We start from the raw sequence: 17,037 nt of genomic DNA, 5'->3' as shown, positions 1-17,037 counted from the left end.
TGGCTTTGCCACTTCCAGCAGTGATCGCGGCACCCAGAGGGGAGAGGCCGCTCTCGAGAGCTCCTTAGCGATGACATCAGTCAGTCACTCCGCCTGTGTTGGTGGGGGACGCCCTGCTCTGCACAAACACTGCTGCTCCTATTTTCTCTTATTGTTGCTGGACTCCTTGGCTCTATAAGAAACCCGACTCTCAGAAAGATATTGCATTACCAATGTTTGGAATACATTTCTGGCTTTTTAGAATCCACAGAGGACGCCAGGAGTACTTCTGGGAAACTGTGAAACTGTGGAGTGACATGTCCATGGATAGTTCTTGATTGATTCTGTAATTCCCAAGATTATGTGAAATCTTGTTTTCACGTGAAAAATACTTGCAAAAGGGGATCTGAACTTTAACGTGTTTTTGTTTTTCTCCACCAGAGAAATATGATTCTCCTTGATCAATCTCTTTCTCTACAACCACTTCAGTTATGGGATTGTCCCCCCTACCACCTTGGATATAGATTTACTCCTGCCCTTGACAGGAGTTTATCTTATTCACAATGGGGACGTGGCTTGCAGAAGGCTGTGAATACCCACAAACTTGCACATTGGCTGTATTTCATCTAGGACTGGCCCCTGTCCTTGAATAGCCACTCCCAGCCGCTGTGAGTAGATGTCCTCACACGTAAAATGACACAGGTGTTGCAGTGATTTTGAGAATGGGTACCTAGGTTACAGTTGATACATTACATTGCAACTGTAAATGGGATGGAACTCATTTCTGGAGCATAGTCTCCTTCTGACCCTGCCTCTGCATGCCCAAAACCAGAGGGAAGCACGAAAAGATGGAAGCATGCAAACTCTAACAAGCATTGGCATGCCAATAGGGCTCACTTTTGGGACCTTATAAGTGTTTAGCCATGCAACAGATGATGTTGTTGCACCAAGGATATTGTGCTGCATAACTAAATACTTATAAGGTCCCAAAAGCGAGACCTATTGGCTATGCCAATGCTTGTTGTATTGTTTTTTCAATGATGCAGGACTTCTTATTACATTTTGATAGGACTGAAAACGCAAGTGAGACCTATTGGAGTTGCGAATGTAGTATCAACTTGATAGTAATGTTGTGTTAGAATTAGAATCTCTTTTCCACACTGATGATCACCCCTTTTTCTGAGCTACACAATCCAGAATGGTTAATCTACTGACGCCCAGTGGAAACTGTGCCACTCATGCGCTTGACATTTTAGTTGACATGGCCGGCACCCTGTTTCTTAAAGCCACCTAGGATTCGGGGTTAGTAGGCTCACAGATATTTTACAATAGGCCTTGTAATTACATGAATCGATTATTGAAAAAAGGAGATTAAGCCTCTTAACACAGAAGGTGAAATTACAAGTTCACAATTTTCAGAGAACAACGTCTGGCCAAAATGAGAATATAAAAGGAGTCTAGGTTTGGTCATTTATTCTGCAACACCTGCAGTGCCCCTCAATAATGACATAACAATAATAATGTAACAATAATAACAACAACAATAATAATAATAATAATAATAATAATAATAATAATAATGTAATAATGTAATAATGTAATAATCAAAATAACAATAATGACATAACAATACTATCAGGATTGGGTATTAATTTGCCACAGTTCTGTACAGCAGCTCAACCGAAAACCTGTCTCATCTTGCATTTAAAGGGAAACACTCCAAAGAAACCATCAGAAAGTTGGAGGGAAAAAATTAATGGACAAGAAAGAACACAAGGGAACTTTCTTCTTATCCCTTCAATAAGACAAGATCAAATGTTCAAAAACCTTGAATCAGTTATCAAATACCCTGATATCTGAATGTGCAAACAATTATTTAAATTAAGGATACTTTTATTATGATAACATGCAGTTACCACATTTGACAGTAGAAGTTATTTTAATGAAACTCCTGTAATTAACACACTTACCTGTTCGCAAACTGCAGAATGGCTGCAGTGGTCGCTTGCGCTACAGCCTGGATTTCCTGTACACCGTTGCAGTCATACGAGTTCCCGCAGTGTGCGTACACTCCTGCCAGCTTCGTCTCCTCAAGATGGCTGATCGCCTTCGCCAGTTCCAAGGCCTCTGGGTTAGTATGCACAACACCCGCTGGAAGACAAGAAATGCCTTGAGAAGGTGTTGATAAAACAGCAATCTGCTCAAAAGTGCTTGAGAACCTTAATATAACTGATTTGATCTTAAATAATTTGATTAGGATACATACCTGGGTTCTCCAACCACCAATAAATAATGTCACATATTTGATGGCCTGAAGAAAGACTTGGGGGCTCATTAGTATGGCGGCTGACTTTGTCAGCTGCCATAGCCCCAGGAAACGGGATCGCCAACAATTAGGATGTGCCCGCCACACTGGCGAGCGCATCTCGCATTTGTAACATTGCGGCGGGCGGTGATGAAAGCACCGCCCGCCGCAATGCCACAAATGCAAGTTGTGCGTTTCAATGCACATCATGACAGGCACCGCGCGGTGCCTGCCACGTTGTACATTGAAACGCGGGGGGTGCCATGGTACCCGCTATGTGCACCCCCCACCCCCCCCCCCCGAATCCCTGGGAGCCCGCTACGGGCCCCAAATGTTGAAGACCGCATATCTTTCCGTGGCGGCACCGCATATATGCTAATATGGATGGCGGTGTCTCCCAGACACTGCACCATGTTAACAGCTTTTACCCCCGGTCGACTCTTCGACCGGACGGAAAACCGGCGGACGGTCTTTCTGTCCGCCGGGGTCCCCGCCTCCATGTGGCGGGGAAATGTCTATGCGGGCGGTGTTTTTTGTTGGGCGGATCGCCACCGCCATACGGGCGGTGGCGATCCGCCCGCTATCCTAATGACCCACTTGGTCTTTGGAAATTGGGAAGTCATAGATGAGACACATGCGTTTTATTGGCTAAACGGCAGGAGCAGCTCCTTCATTTGAGCAGAGGAGAGTAGCCCCACAAGCCCCAGACCTAAAAAATAAAATGGTAATAAAGTTTATTTATAACCGTTTTATTTTTCAGCAACCCGTCCCGAACTAAGTGTCAAGACGGGGCAGGGCTAGCGCTGCTGAGTAGCAGCAGCAGGGCGCTGTGCACATTAAAATGCGCATGTCTGTTTGGAAAGGCTGCCCGACATGCGCATTTTAAAGTTCTCCAACCTAGTTGTCTTAGATAGCTGGGTTAGAGAAAGGGCAGGCCTCAGTGCCTTCAGGAGTGCTGGGAGAGCCTGCTCTATCCAATCTTGGTGCTGCTTTCATGCTGTGAAAGCAGCACCAGGATTGCGTAGTGCAGTTTCTGTACCAGGAGCTTCCTGGGGGACACCAGAGAGAGGAGGGGGGTCGCGCTGCAGAGGTAAATGAATGAATTTTTATTTTTTTAGTGCTCCCCGCCTCACCACCCTCGGTACAAGCCAGCTGCCACTGCTAAACGGTCACCTGTGGAATGAAGAAATATTTCTAATCCCAGCTTACCCACATAATGGATCATGCAGGAATTTGCTTGTCCAGCCACACGGTATAAACATCCAGTCAGGTTTTGAGGATATCCAAATTAAACTATGAGGCCAAGTTACATGTAACAAATTTCACTGCAGATTATGTGCAAGTTAGTTGATGTTTCCATAAGCTGACTGGGTTCTGCTATTTGGTAATTCGTCGAACCTAGCATGGTTAGATACAGGGAAAATGACATTCTGTCCCGTGTCTCTTTTCTCTTAGGGCCTGATGTACGAAGTATTTTTGCATGCGCAAACGGGTCTGCGACCCGTTTGCGCATACAAAATTACCTAAGGGCCATGTACAAACCATAATTAACGAGTCACAATTTATTTGTGACTCGCTAATTAGGAAGGGGGGTTTTGTAAGGGCGTCCCTTCCTAATAGCGAGTCTGAGCCCTATGTATGACTGCTTTGTAACCATAATTGCGGTTGCAAAACAGTCACAATTTATCACCTACTTCAAGTAGGTGGTAGAGCATTCGCAAACGGGAGGTGTCCCCATTGGACCCCTTCCCCTTTGGGAATGAATGGGAAAATATTTTTTATGGGCAGGTAGTGGTCCCAGGGACCATTGCCTGCCCTTAAAAAATGAGCAAAAACGTTTCATTTTTTTTAAAAAATGCACCCCGTTTTCCTTTATGGAAAACGGGCAGCATTTTTTTTTTTTAAAACCTGCTTTATTTAAAGACAGTCCCAGACATGGAGGTCTACTGAGCTCAGTAGGCCACCATCCCTGGGAGGGCCAGCCATTCCCAATGTAGCCGCAAATTGCAAGTGGCTTATTAATATTCACGAGCCTTGCATTTCACGACCCCATTGGGTTTCTGACACTGTCGCACATTTGCGACTCGCAATTTTTCGCAATTTACGAGTTGCAAAAGCAAATGGTCGTACATCTGGCCCTTGGGTCCTTATTATTAGTGTGCCATATCGGATCACATTTGATAAAATAAGACAGAGAGGGGTTCATATTTATCAGATGAGATAATTATAGCCTATTCCGATTTTTTTGATAACATGTGGATTTTCGACTTTACTGCATCAAATTCTGCATGCTCTTGCAAAAACAGACATTTTCCTCTTGTTAAATCTGGTCGCGTTTCACCTGCCAAAATGTAACAAAGGGTGCAAACGTTCACACCTGGTGATTACAAGGTTGTGATAAAAATCGAACCACTTAGAACTGTGATCCCAACGCTAAATCACAATTCAACAGACACCTGTAATCAGGAAAATTGCTTCCAAAACTGGAATTATGTCAAAATTCATTGGAGTCTATCCACAAAAGTAAAGTAACTTATAAATATATGCTTACAACTGAGATTATGGTGCACATGCCTGTCAGGAATTCACAAAGGGATTTTTGGCAGGCGTAAGTCCATTTACTTGTGGAGAGATGTCTGCCACAAGTAAGGACTTCACCACACCTGTAAATCAAGGGCAGTGCTTAATTTGAGCTTCATTTGAGCCAGTGGTTTCCGGTGCTCGGCACTGGCACTTAATTGTCGGCACCGGTGCTTGTGACAGTCTGCCACAAGGTGGCACTGTATAACTAATTTAGAGATGACCATAACAACAGTTAATTATTAATGCTATCCTGCCTCCCAAGCCATTCTTATAACTTTGGGGGCCTAATAAAGTGCAAAATCTCACACTTGTAGAAGTGTAATGGTTAGTAGTTGTGTTGCTACTATCATTGGGAGCATGGTAGGGGCAATGTGTGGTAAATGCTGCAGTGGCCTGACAAGATCCTTGGCACCTATTTTTTAAATAAATTAAGCACTGCTTAAGGGGGCCGCGCCGACGCCGGGTTTGCCTTCGAAAGTTGTGAACGTTCACAAACAAGGACGATTTTCAGTACTCACAAACTCCCTTCTTTCTCTTTACACCCTGGAAAGGGTCAAATTTTTATCCCGGGGAAAATCCGGCATAAATTATTTTCCATTATGTGAAGGGGAATAAATCAAGCCCGCATTTGATGGAGATGTCAGGGCAAAACGTCCTTCACAGGGAAACATATTTTTCCTCCAGAGACAACAGAAGTGTGCATTTCACAAGGGAGGAACTATGGAAAATCTCACATAGTGCAGTCCTGCCAAGTACTACAGCATCAGGCGTTAGACTAACGCATTTCAGCGTGGTACTAGTAGAAATGGAATCCCATTCACGTTGTTACAGGATTTTCCAGGATGTATGCCCGCAAACTGGCTCCCGGAGCAGATTTCCAGGCATACTCCTGGGAACGTGTGTGAATTCCAGAAAATAGGAAAAGCACGTACAGGCAGAGATCTCCACCAACACTTTTCCTAATTTCTTTTTGAATGGCGACCATCAAGTATCTGCTATACGGGTACATTGGGGAAAAAAACTTTTAGGTGGGAACACCTGCCACTCGTTTCTATTAGGATATCACTATGTTTATATAACAGCAACTCTGTAGCTATGGGTCATCTTTTTCTCATTATTTTTCTGTGAGAAACGAATTTCTGAATCATTTACAACATTCAACAAATCTGCTCTAAACATTCCAACAGAAGTTTACATGTATGTACATTTAGTATTGGAATTTTGGTGCGGCTTGGGGGGGGGGGGGGTTATTATTTATAGATATATAGCAGTTGGATTCAGAAACTAGAACACACAATGAAATGTGAATCTAAGCTTGTCATCTTATTGGCTGAGAGGGGCTTAATATTTTTGCTCCAGCAATATTTTTGAAGTTTGCTGACCGTGAACTCGACCTACAATTCATACCCTATGAAAAAAAATCACCAGGCTACATAGGGAAGGGTGAACATCACCAGCCAGAGAAAAAACCCAGCACACACACCCTCAAATTAAACAAGCACTGGCAAAGCCAAAGGTCTGGAGTTGGTCACTAGCCTTTTAGCTTGACAATGCTTATTTTGTTTTCTCATGGTGTTTGCACAAATAAATTGTTGAGAGAGCTGCCAGGCCTTTGGAAATGTAAAAAAAAATACGGGTTGAACTCAAAAATATTTTTTGATTTTAAAAAGCCCGTAGTGCTATAGTAGTCACTGGCACTTAAGGGAACTACTTTGTGTGTGGATGTGCTCTTTGTGACAGGCAACAATGTTGTGACTCACAGTGAAGTAAGCCAATTGTAGCCTTAGGCTGGCCCATTGTCTCACACAGTATGCTGTAGTAGACTGAAGAAAAATGAGAACGGCACAATAACAGATCAATGGATGAGAACGACTCGCAGAAAGACCCTTTAAGTACATTATACATATAATTTTAGTAAAATCAATAAGTCCTGGCTAATGCCAAAACTGAAACTGTAGTTTTGTTAAACTGGTTTTCAGACCAGTCCAGGGACTGAATATGCACTCTTTGCCACTCTCTCATACTTAACATTGGCAAAAAAAAATGTACACAACAATAATGTATCTAGTTCTACAAGCCACAGTTTGGGATCACAGAATACAAAACAATGTAAACAAGAAAATATAATAACAGGGGGTGCAGGGCACATGAATGATCAAAGGCCCTGCTGGGTGCCTAGAGCCAAAAGGGTCTAGGTACAGGCCCTGCATATAAAACGCTCAGAAGATGATGGGAGGAATGCTTGTAATAAGTTCAACCACTGGCAATTGCTCGGGATAGCATTCCAACCCACCTTTCTTTTGCCCACCATGCCGCCTTAGTTTGGATCCAGCCTTTTGCAAATCGGTCTTGACCTTGCTCAAATAAGAACAGTCCAGCTCAAACTGCTCGGCCAGGCCAGGTCCTACCTGAACTAGAACACAAGACCCCAAGAGCAGGTTTAGCCGTGATTGTGGCTCTTCAGTAGAGTGTAGCATCGGTTCCAGTCACACAGTGAGAATGGGACCCATGTCTGGCATACCCTTGACCACTTTGGTTGTGACATCAAACACACTAAAGGTGATGGGTGGAATCCTTGCAATAAACCTAACCACTGGCCCTGTATATGCTCCGAGCATGGATTCTGAAAGGGTGCTTTCTACGCACAGGGTGTTCGACTCCCACTGATCCTGGCTAGAGGCCATGCTGTGTAGGTACTGTACTATGGGGATGCTTTTTGGACACAGCACATGGATGCTTTGCAAAGGGGATGGTCACAAGCTATGCTGCCAACAAAGTACATACAGTGCGTTGCCATGCACTGTGAGTGCAGCAACCATGACTTTAAGGCATGTCTTATGCTACTACCAGTTCGCCATTGATGCAGCAATGCAATGCTAGTAGAGTGGGCTTAACTACTGGGCAAATGTCATGGTCACATAACATGCCTCGTGACCAATACCCAGAGGCTACTCCTTCAGATCATGCCTTGTAGATACTTTGGTTATGGTTAATGAGTAGAGGCTATGGGACTAGGCCCCAGCCATGCCAGCAGGCACATAGATCAGGGGTCAAGGTTCATCATTATTAACTATACAAAAGCATAGTTAGCTACATAAAGCAACTTCAAAATTCGTTGACAAGACTTTATTTAGGGGCCTTCAGGGTTACAAATTGTCCCCTAAAACTTACTATAATTCATCAGTTAGCTACATATCCATAACCCTAATACACACAGCTCGTGACCTCAAACAAAATCTACTTTTCCAGCACAAATGACATGATCAAGTACCTCAATCAATTACAGGCCCCATGGGACGTCCGGCAATTTCATTAACTCCCTCAAATAAGTCATTACCCCCCTTGCCCTCAGTTACAATCAGCTTCTCATCTTGGAGGACATCAATCTACATAAAGATAAACCCCTGGATCCCTATGTTTTTCTCTGTCCGAAACTACGTCTGCATGCAGCCTGGCCCCTTATATCGCCTCTCCCACACATAACTTGGGCCATATTCTTGACCAGATCTTCTTCAATATGGAATTGGAGTAGGATCCCCCGACTCCCATCACCTGGTCTGACCACCTCCTTATTAATTTTAAGATACCTAGCTCAGGGACGGATATCCAGCCGAAAGCGATAGGGGGGAACATAATTACATACACAGCCCTCCACAAAATACCCTTTCCTTTGTTGGTGGAGGTCCTAGAATCTTTCGCCCCTGCTCTACTCGGTAACCTCGAAGTAGATGCCTCTGCACTTGAATCCTGGCTCAGCTCTAATATTAATGCAGTAGGCCTTTTGACCCCCCGCGCCTCCAGGAGGACTAGTCTCTCTGCCCCTTGTTTTAATGAATCCCTGAGAGTTAGTAAAAGCATATGTCAAGGCCTAAAAGGAAAATGGTGCAAACATTTCACACCTGAGGATAAGATGACCTATAAGGCTGCCTTAAAATCCTACTACCTACAGGTGAAAGAGGCTAAAAAAAGCTATCTGCAGGCTAAGATTGAGACTGCCCACAAAAAGGGCAAGTACATCTTTAACATTTTAAAACTGTTCACCTCCCCCAAGGTGGTTAAGAAGAAATCCCTGCACTCAGCTGATTGGACTAGTCTGGTGGCCTTAACCCTCCACAACAAGATTGCCAGAATCCAACAATCTTTTTCCAGGGATACAGGGGAGGACTTGGCCCTATATCAGACTCTGATCAAAAAGCCTGGCTCCCTGCAATCCCCAGTATTATTAAAATTTCCTGCTATACAACTGGACAAATCGCTTACATACCTCAAGGGCCTCAAGTCGGGCTCTCCAGTAGATGCCGGTGTAGCTAAACTACTAGCATCTCTAGTAGCTACTATTAACCCTACTATTAACCTCACAGTTAATCAAGTGTTAAACTCATCTCTTTCCACCAGCACGGTTCCGCCCATCAGGAAGCAGGCAACAATGTTACTGATCCTTAAAAAACCGACCACCGACCCGAATGATCCTGCAAACTACAGGGCCATCTCCCTCCTCCCTGCTCTCTCTAAGGTTCTAGAGAAACATGTCAACAGAGTGATTTCGGATCACACGGAAAGTCACAACCTGCTGCATACGACCCAATCTGGCTTCAGGGCCAATTATAGTACAGACACTGCTCTGTTGGAAGGGACAGAGCACTTAAACGAAAAATTTGACATGGGGGGTAGGGCCATCTTCATATTACTTGACCTGTCTGTGGCTTTCGACAGGTCCCATATGAGAGAATTCTCGATAGACTAAGGAACATTGGCATTGGCAGGGTGGCACTAGCATGGATTACATCTTTCCTAAAGGACAGAACTCAGGAAATATGGGTGCCCCCTTTCTCATCCCCCATGCCTAGCATGAATGTAGGAGTACCTCAGGGCTCCATCTTTAGCCCGACCCTCTTTAACTTATATATGTCCCCCCTTGCACCCTTGGCAGAGGCCAATGGCTCTAAATTCATATTGTATGCTGATGATACTCAACTGATCTTCACCTGCGACAAGGGTGCAGATTTTGATGGGGATAAAATCAGATCCTGTCTCACAAAGGTGTTTAATTGGCTCATGGCTAATCAGCTGAAATGCAACCCTGACAAATCTGAGATTGTCTTTTTCAGCTTGCCTTCTGAGAGCAATTGATTTTTATGGTGGCCTGAGGAGTTGTCCCCCCCTCTCAGCCCTGACTACGGTAAAAAAATCTCAGCATTTTCATGGATAGTACCCTCTCTATGCGGTCCCAGGTCCTAGCACTTGTAGGCATTTGCTTTGTCATGCTTCGCATGTTAAAAAAGTTCCTCCCGGTTCTCCCACCAGACACCAGGAAAATAGTGGTCCAGGCTCTGGTAACTTCTAGACTGGACTACGCCAATATCTTGTACCTGGGTATGCCTGGTTACCTCCTCCAGTGCCTACAAGTGGTGCAAAACTCCGCGGCCAGGACGATTCTCAGACCTAAGCCCAGGACGCACATGACCCCTCACCTTAAAGCCCTACACTGGCTCCCAGTGAAGGAAAATATTGATTGATTGCTCTATTTCGATATGCAAGTATCATAAAAGCATTACAAAAATATATAAAAACAGCACATCGTAAAAGACTGTACATTTGAAAGCAAAACAGATAAAAAGTAGCAATTAGGTCAGGAATAAATTATTTAAAGAGTTGTTACATAGATATGGACAGTCTTTTTATACGGATCAACCAAGACCATTTTAAAAATTTGGATACAGCACAAACGATCGGAGAGGATGTATCAGATAGTAAAATCCGTAGAGCCACCAGATGCTGGCGAGTACCCAGTTGTCTGCAAAGTGGTTTCAGCCAATGGGATCTTGGGCGGGCGTAATCTGGACATTCATAAAGGAAGTGGACCACAGTTTCGGGCCTATTGGTACATAGGGCGCAGTGACGTGATGCCTGCGCAGGCATGTTCCATCTAGAGAAGAGGTCAGCTAGAGGTAATGTACCTAGTCTAAATTTAATGAAAAGTGCCCGGTCCACAGGTACTGTAATTATGTCCAGATAAGGCTCGAAGTCAACAACGTCTTTTATTTGCAAGTAAGCTGCGGTGGAATTGCAGTGACGCTGGTTGCTGATGAGCTTGGCAGAGACCCATTCCCAGTATAGTTTTTTTAGGGTCGCCTTCGGGGGGGCACAGTGGGTGGACCAACACGACCCCAAGCCTAGGTCCCCCAGAAGATTTTTAATGTCCCTAAGCCATTTGATCTTGTGCCAGCCGTCCAAGCCCAACACCTCTAACAGCCCGCCTGCGTATGATTTTAGTTCCGGAACCCTCCACAGACGAGCCCAAAGGAGGAGAGGCCGTAAGCGGGCCTGGTCCTTAATTGCTTTACAGCCCGTATCCAAAAGCACCGGAACTGTCGGGGTGCTCATCGGGATGGCCAAGAGGTCCTTTAGAAATTTATTCTCTGCCTTGGACAAAGCCTCCATGTTACCTAAGCCCCAAAGCTCAGCCCCATAAAGTGATGCGGTTACAGCTCGGGCTTTGTAGATGTCTATTATTGGAGCTACACATTGTTTAGATGAGTTATTGTACTCCTTCAACAGAGCTCCCCCCACCCTTTTGTGGCTGATGGTCATTTTGTTTATATGGGGAGTCCAGCTCATGACATCGCTCATTCGAATTCCCAAATAGTCAAATTATGACACTCTTTCAAGAGGGATAGAGTTCAGAATAGGAGGGCGGCCAAGCTTACGGGGTGGGTGCATAATTAGATATTTGGTTTTATCCACGTTGATGACAAGTCCTCTTTTTGCACAAAAGTCCTGGAAGCGGTTCAAGAGCTTCTGGAGGCCCTGCGGGGTTTTGGAAATGAGGAGGGTGTCGTCTGCAAACAACAGGGTTGGAATCCTAACGCCCCCCAAGGAGGGAGCGTCTGCTGGTTCGCCAAGCAGGTGCTCTACCACCCCATTCACGTACAGGGAAAATAAGGTGGGAGCTAGTACACAGCCCTGCCGGACGCCCCTGACGACCGGGATCCTATCGGTCTTTTCCCCGTTCAGTCCCCATCGTACCTGAGCATAGTTTTCATTATGCAGTTTGATGAGGAGCATTAAGATGTAAGGGGGCATCCCAAGACCATACAACACCCTCCAGAGTTCCTCCCTAGGAACCAGGTCAAAGGCAGTCTTCAGGTCTATAAAGGCCAAGTAAAGACTGCCTTTGCCCAGCTCCACCACCTTCCAGTAAAGTAACAGGAGTCTAAAGACTTGCTCGATAGTTCCTGTACCTGAGCGAAAACCGGCTTGCATATCGGACAATATGTGGTTGTCATCCACCCACTGGAGAATCCTCCCTAGAATAGCTTTGCCCGCCACCTTCTGGGTTGAGTCAATGAGGCTTATTGGCCTATAATTCCCCAGTGAATCCCGACAACCCTTTTTAAAGATTGGGACTACCTCTGCCCCTTTCCAAGACTCAGGCACAGAACCTCCCTCGATGATAGCATTAAGGAGGGCCGAGATCAACACCCCCCATTCGCCCGGGTAGGCTCGGAGAAGGTCCCCTGGCAAACCATCTGGACCAGCTGCTTTTAGTGGTGTTAGAGATTTAACCAAGTTCGTGACCTCTCGTGCGGAAAAGAGGTCAGTGCCTCTGTCCAAGGATGAAGGGGGAAGGAAAAAGGGGTCATTGAGTGTGCCTTCTACGGCAGAATAAAGAGCCTTAAAATGGTTAAACCACGCCTGGGCAGTGATAGTGCAGGTCCTTAAGGTGTCATCTGGATGGTTTCTACTACCCACCAGGTCCCAGAACCCTTTGGCGTCTCTCCCTCGACTAGCGGCCAGGAGGTCCTGCCAAAAGCTATCCTCCCATTCCTTTTTGGCATTTTTTAAACAGTGTGAGTAAAGCCTTCTGGCCTCCCTAGTCCTGGTTTGTGATTTGGATTTAACCGCTTCGACAAGCAATGTCTTTGCTTCCCTGCAATTATGATTAAACCAGCCCTGTCTGGCCCGGGGACGTAGTTTCTTCCCGTTGGGACTGGCTGGGACAGTAAAGAGGTTGCTTGAAGCCTTAGTTAGACTACAAAACCTGTCAGACACCCCCAGCACCCCACCCTCAAGGGAGTCAGAATTATCTAAGGCTGCTGCTAGGAGCTGCGTTATGGAGGATGTTATCTCAACTGAGAGCGACAGCCTGGCCCACTTTAGCCGTCGTCCACAGTTAGAGACAGATGACAGGTCCGGGACGGTGGCACATGGGGTTCCACTCCCTATACCTTCTAGCCACCAAGGAGTCAAGGTGAGCGAGAGCAGGTTGTGATCGCTCTCGACGGAGGGTATGATCTCCATGTCTTTGACCGAACTCCATAGGTGGACGTCAAGCAGAATATAATCGATTCTTGACGTATGGCTGGGCCTGTTGTATGTATGTGCTCCCTTTTTGTCAGAAATAGTCCTACCATTAAGGGCCCTCAGGTCAAACTCCATTGATAGGGAATTTACCTGGAGCGCCACTTCCGTCCATCTTTTAATAGGGCTAAGCTCTAGAGCCGGTATCCCCCTCCTGTAATCAACATCCTCTTGATCTTGGGTAACATCTGAGCCGAGAGGCTCAAACGTGCAATTGAGGTCGCCCGCTACCAGGGTACAGGACTTGTAGGGAGAGGATCGAAGCAGGCCCTCAAGGCGGGCTATAGTGGGGGATTCTCTACCCCCCTTGGTGCCTCGTGCATAGATGTTATAGATGTTTAAAATAACACGGCCCTTGGGGGATTTTAGGATGATATTAAGGAGATCCGGACAATTTGTGTCGTGCTCCTCCACCCTACAATTAAGTGAGGAGGCTACCCAAACGAGGAGGCCTCCCGAGGGACGACCCCTACCAGTCTCTGAGTGTACAGCTGGTATATGATGGGATGAATATCCTGCCTTATGAGGGGGCTCCCTACTCCAGGTTTCCTGGAACAGACATATGGAGTACTCCTCTACGAGTGCGTTCCAGTCGGGCAGGGCCAGTTTCCTGTCCAGACCAGCCACATTCCAACTGAGAACCCTAACAGGTGGGTCCGCCACAGCCGCAATGCTACAGGGCTCGACATGGCCCTCCGTGACTGTGTCTCCCAAGGGAGAGCAGACAATGGCAGGCACAATTTGGACCTTCGCCACCCCTGGTTCCCCTGTATCTCCTGGGGCGACCTGCTCCCCTGGGGTAAACAGGGGGTCGTTACGTACTACAGATCTGGAGTCCCACCAGACACCAGGAAAATAGTGGTCCAGGCTCTGGTAACTTCTAGACTGGACTACGCCAATATCTTGTACCTGGGTATGCCTGGTTACCTCCTCCAGTGCCTACAAGTGGTGCAAAACTCCGCGGCCAGGACGATTCTCAGACCTAAGCCCAGGACGCACATGACCCCTCACCTTAAAGCCCTACACTGGCTCCCAGTGAAGGAAAATATTAAGTTTAGGGCCCTGATGATATTCTTCAAAGCCCTTCACGGCAAGGGAGCCAGCTATCTCAATAAGCGAGCTAGCCGCTATACACCAGCCAGACCCTTAAGATCCTCCTCCTCTGGCCTTGCCTGCATCCCCAAAGTATGCTTGGCCCGCATAGGGGCAGACCTTTCAGGTTTCTGGGCACTCAAGCATGGAACCAACTTCCTGCCTCCCTGAGACCTACTACTGATCTAACAGCTTTTAAGAAATACCTCAAAACCTGGCTCTTTAACTCTTTCGATGCTGATGACGGAACCGCTCCGTCATCAGCTGCGGTGGCGCTGTCCTGATGACGGAGCGGTTCCGTCATGGCCCGCTCGCCACGTCTGCACGGCGCGGATTCCGCGCCTGCGCTGGGCGTTCCATTGAGCGAGCGGGGCCATGAGCACAGCCCAACGGCGGCTGGTAACGGAGCGGTTCCGTCACCAGCATGCGCCCGCCGCGCGGCCGCCCTGCCCCCTTAGCGCTGCGGCAGAATAGCCGCCGCAGCGATGTGGTTAAGAACTAGTCTTGCCTCTGGGCCCTGTCATGCGTGACCCTCTAGCGCCAGGATACTATTGTTTGAGTAGCCATATGCTATACAAGATCATTCATTCAGTCATTCATTCATTCTATCAATGATGGCATCACTGAACACAATAAACACAACTCTATTCATATACTGTACACCTTATGCCCCTCTGATTAGCTCACACAGGGTGTGGCGGCAAAGCATTTCTTTGGGTGCTACATACAGGATATGCCCTGTGTGTCAATGCATGGAGTGGGCACAACACATGGCCATAAGCCATGCCGTCTCAGCAATGCATGCAGCATCATCATCCAGAAGCATGTATTGTATTGTGATCAATGGTGGCAATGGTCAATTATCCTTCAAAGAAAGGAAACAATATAAGTGCAGTGCTGTACGGTAGTGTCGCTAGCCTTCTTCTGTTTTCTCTCTACAGGACGGATCTGGTACTACAATTTAAGAACACACATCTTTCTTTGCTTAAACTTTGACGTCATACACCAGATCAGGCACCCGCCAAACAGAACAAGCATTTGCAATGCAATAGGTCTCACATTTATGCGAGTTTCAGCTATTGACATTGCAAATAACAATGTCTTTTATTTTTAAAACATAAATAAAAGGCAATGTTATTTACAATGCCAATAGCTTAAACTTGCATAAATGCGAGACCTATTGCATTGAAAATGCTTGTTGTGTATGCCATTAGAATGACAGTAGCTTGATAACTCTCCGACCTTCAACATTTGCCTCTTTCCTCTGTAGACGCCGTCATTTATTGTACTCAATAAATTCTCCTTTCTATAATTTAACTGTAGTATGGTGAAGTTCCTGCTTCAACTGTGGGCCTGGTACTTATACTGTAATTTCTGTGGATCTTACGTAGGTTAATTTACATAGATGTCTAGAAAAACACATAAGGGCTTCACCGTCCTTTGTAATGTAGTGCCTTTGTTTTATCATGCTGCTTCAAAACAGCTTGCAACTGAGAAGCTCAAGCACAAATCATTTTAGTTCTTGAGAAAGCCCTCACGGATTAATGGCGCACGCCGCTTTGATGTAAAGGAGAACCAAATGTGATCGTCTGGGTTTTTTGGGTCCTGCAACACTGTCCAGAAACGCTGGAATTACTAATAAGAAGGGGGACTCCTGACGAGATAGAGGCAGGTAAGCAGGGAAAATAAAGAACACCAAAGGTAAGAAAATTCCTGCCCCGTACTTTCAGACAAGGCCCTAGAAAAGGGTTCTTAGATAAATCCACTATCACCGGAACAGACCAAGGGCAGGGATAAATGATCACATCAAGTTTTACAAAAGATATAATAATTTTATTTATTCTTAAAGAAACATTTCATCAATTTATAAATACACATAATGGTTATCAGACCACGCCATAATTTAATAAGACAAGAATCAATAAATCAAGTCATACAAACCTGACTCATACATCACGCTCATACCATCATGCATTCCTAAGATTCATCATGACAACTCACACATCAATCACACAATTCAAGGCACAAATGATATTAAAAATTGTGCATAACAGCCACAAGATGGTCAGATGACAGAGTATAAAAAATCATGAGGGGAGCAGGGGTAGATACAATCCAGCTGCCCCCACACGAGCAACACCAACGCGCGTTTCAGTGTGTTGCCCCAGCCGGGGCTACACCTTCATCAGGGCGGAGATGGACAATGGGGTGTTGGTCAAAACACCCGTAATTAGGAGCGCGAACACTGGAATACCATTTTGAACCCATATTTTATATTGATGAGGCAGGTGGTGAGTTACAAGCATGGGACCCCCAGCCCCCTCGACACCCCCCCACCACCTTCCCCCGCACCCCCCCAAGACCTGCAGTAGTTTCTATAAAGATTTTGGACTTGCACATGCACTATGGAGATTCCTGGTGATTTAACAACTCATGAATAACAGGCCTGGTCAGACGTGTTGCTCTGGAAAAGGAACTGCCACCAATTTCGGTCTTCAACCTAATTGGGCATCCACATGTCTATTTAAAGACCAGGTGAGGATCTGGTAAGGAAAAACCTGGGATGTGTGAGTTAGCATGAGCTTCTTGGCTCAGAAGTGCGCTGCAAAGCGTTGGCAAGGAAGAGACGGCTACACCTGTAGTAACTCGTATAAAAATATACAATATGCTAAGAGTGTTGGATAGAAAAGGAGCAGGACTCAAAAAACAAGCAAAAA

The 17,037-nt window shown here is 45.9% G+C and overlaps 1 protein-coding gene across 1 annotated transcript in view; it reads right to left on the bottom strand.

Moving 5' to 3' along the window:
- LOC144783757 (D-serine dehydratase-like) overlaps positions 1-17,037 on the bottom strand; it is a 667,234-nt gene that overhangs the window by 500,050 nt on the left and 150,147 nt on the right. The window contains exon 4 of the mRNA XM_078662446.1: positions 1,950-2,130. Within this exon, the coding sequence (XP_078518572.1) occupies positions 1,950-2,130 (181 nt within the window). The remainder of the gene's footprint in view (positions 1-1,949; positions 2,131-17,037) is intronic.

The sequence above is a fragment of the Lissotriton helveticus genome, chromosome 10 (genome assembly GCF_964261635.1).
Source record: "Lissotriton helveticus chromosome 10, aLisHel1.1, whole genome shotgun sequence".
NCBI lineage: Eukaryota > Metazoa > Chordata > Amphibia > Caudata > Salamandridae > Lissotriton > Lissotriton helveticus.
The sequence above is the reverse complement of the archived record's forward strand: the minus strand, read 5'-3'. Positions and strand labels throughout refer to the sequence as shown.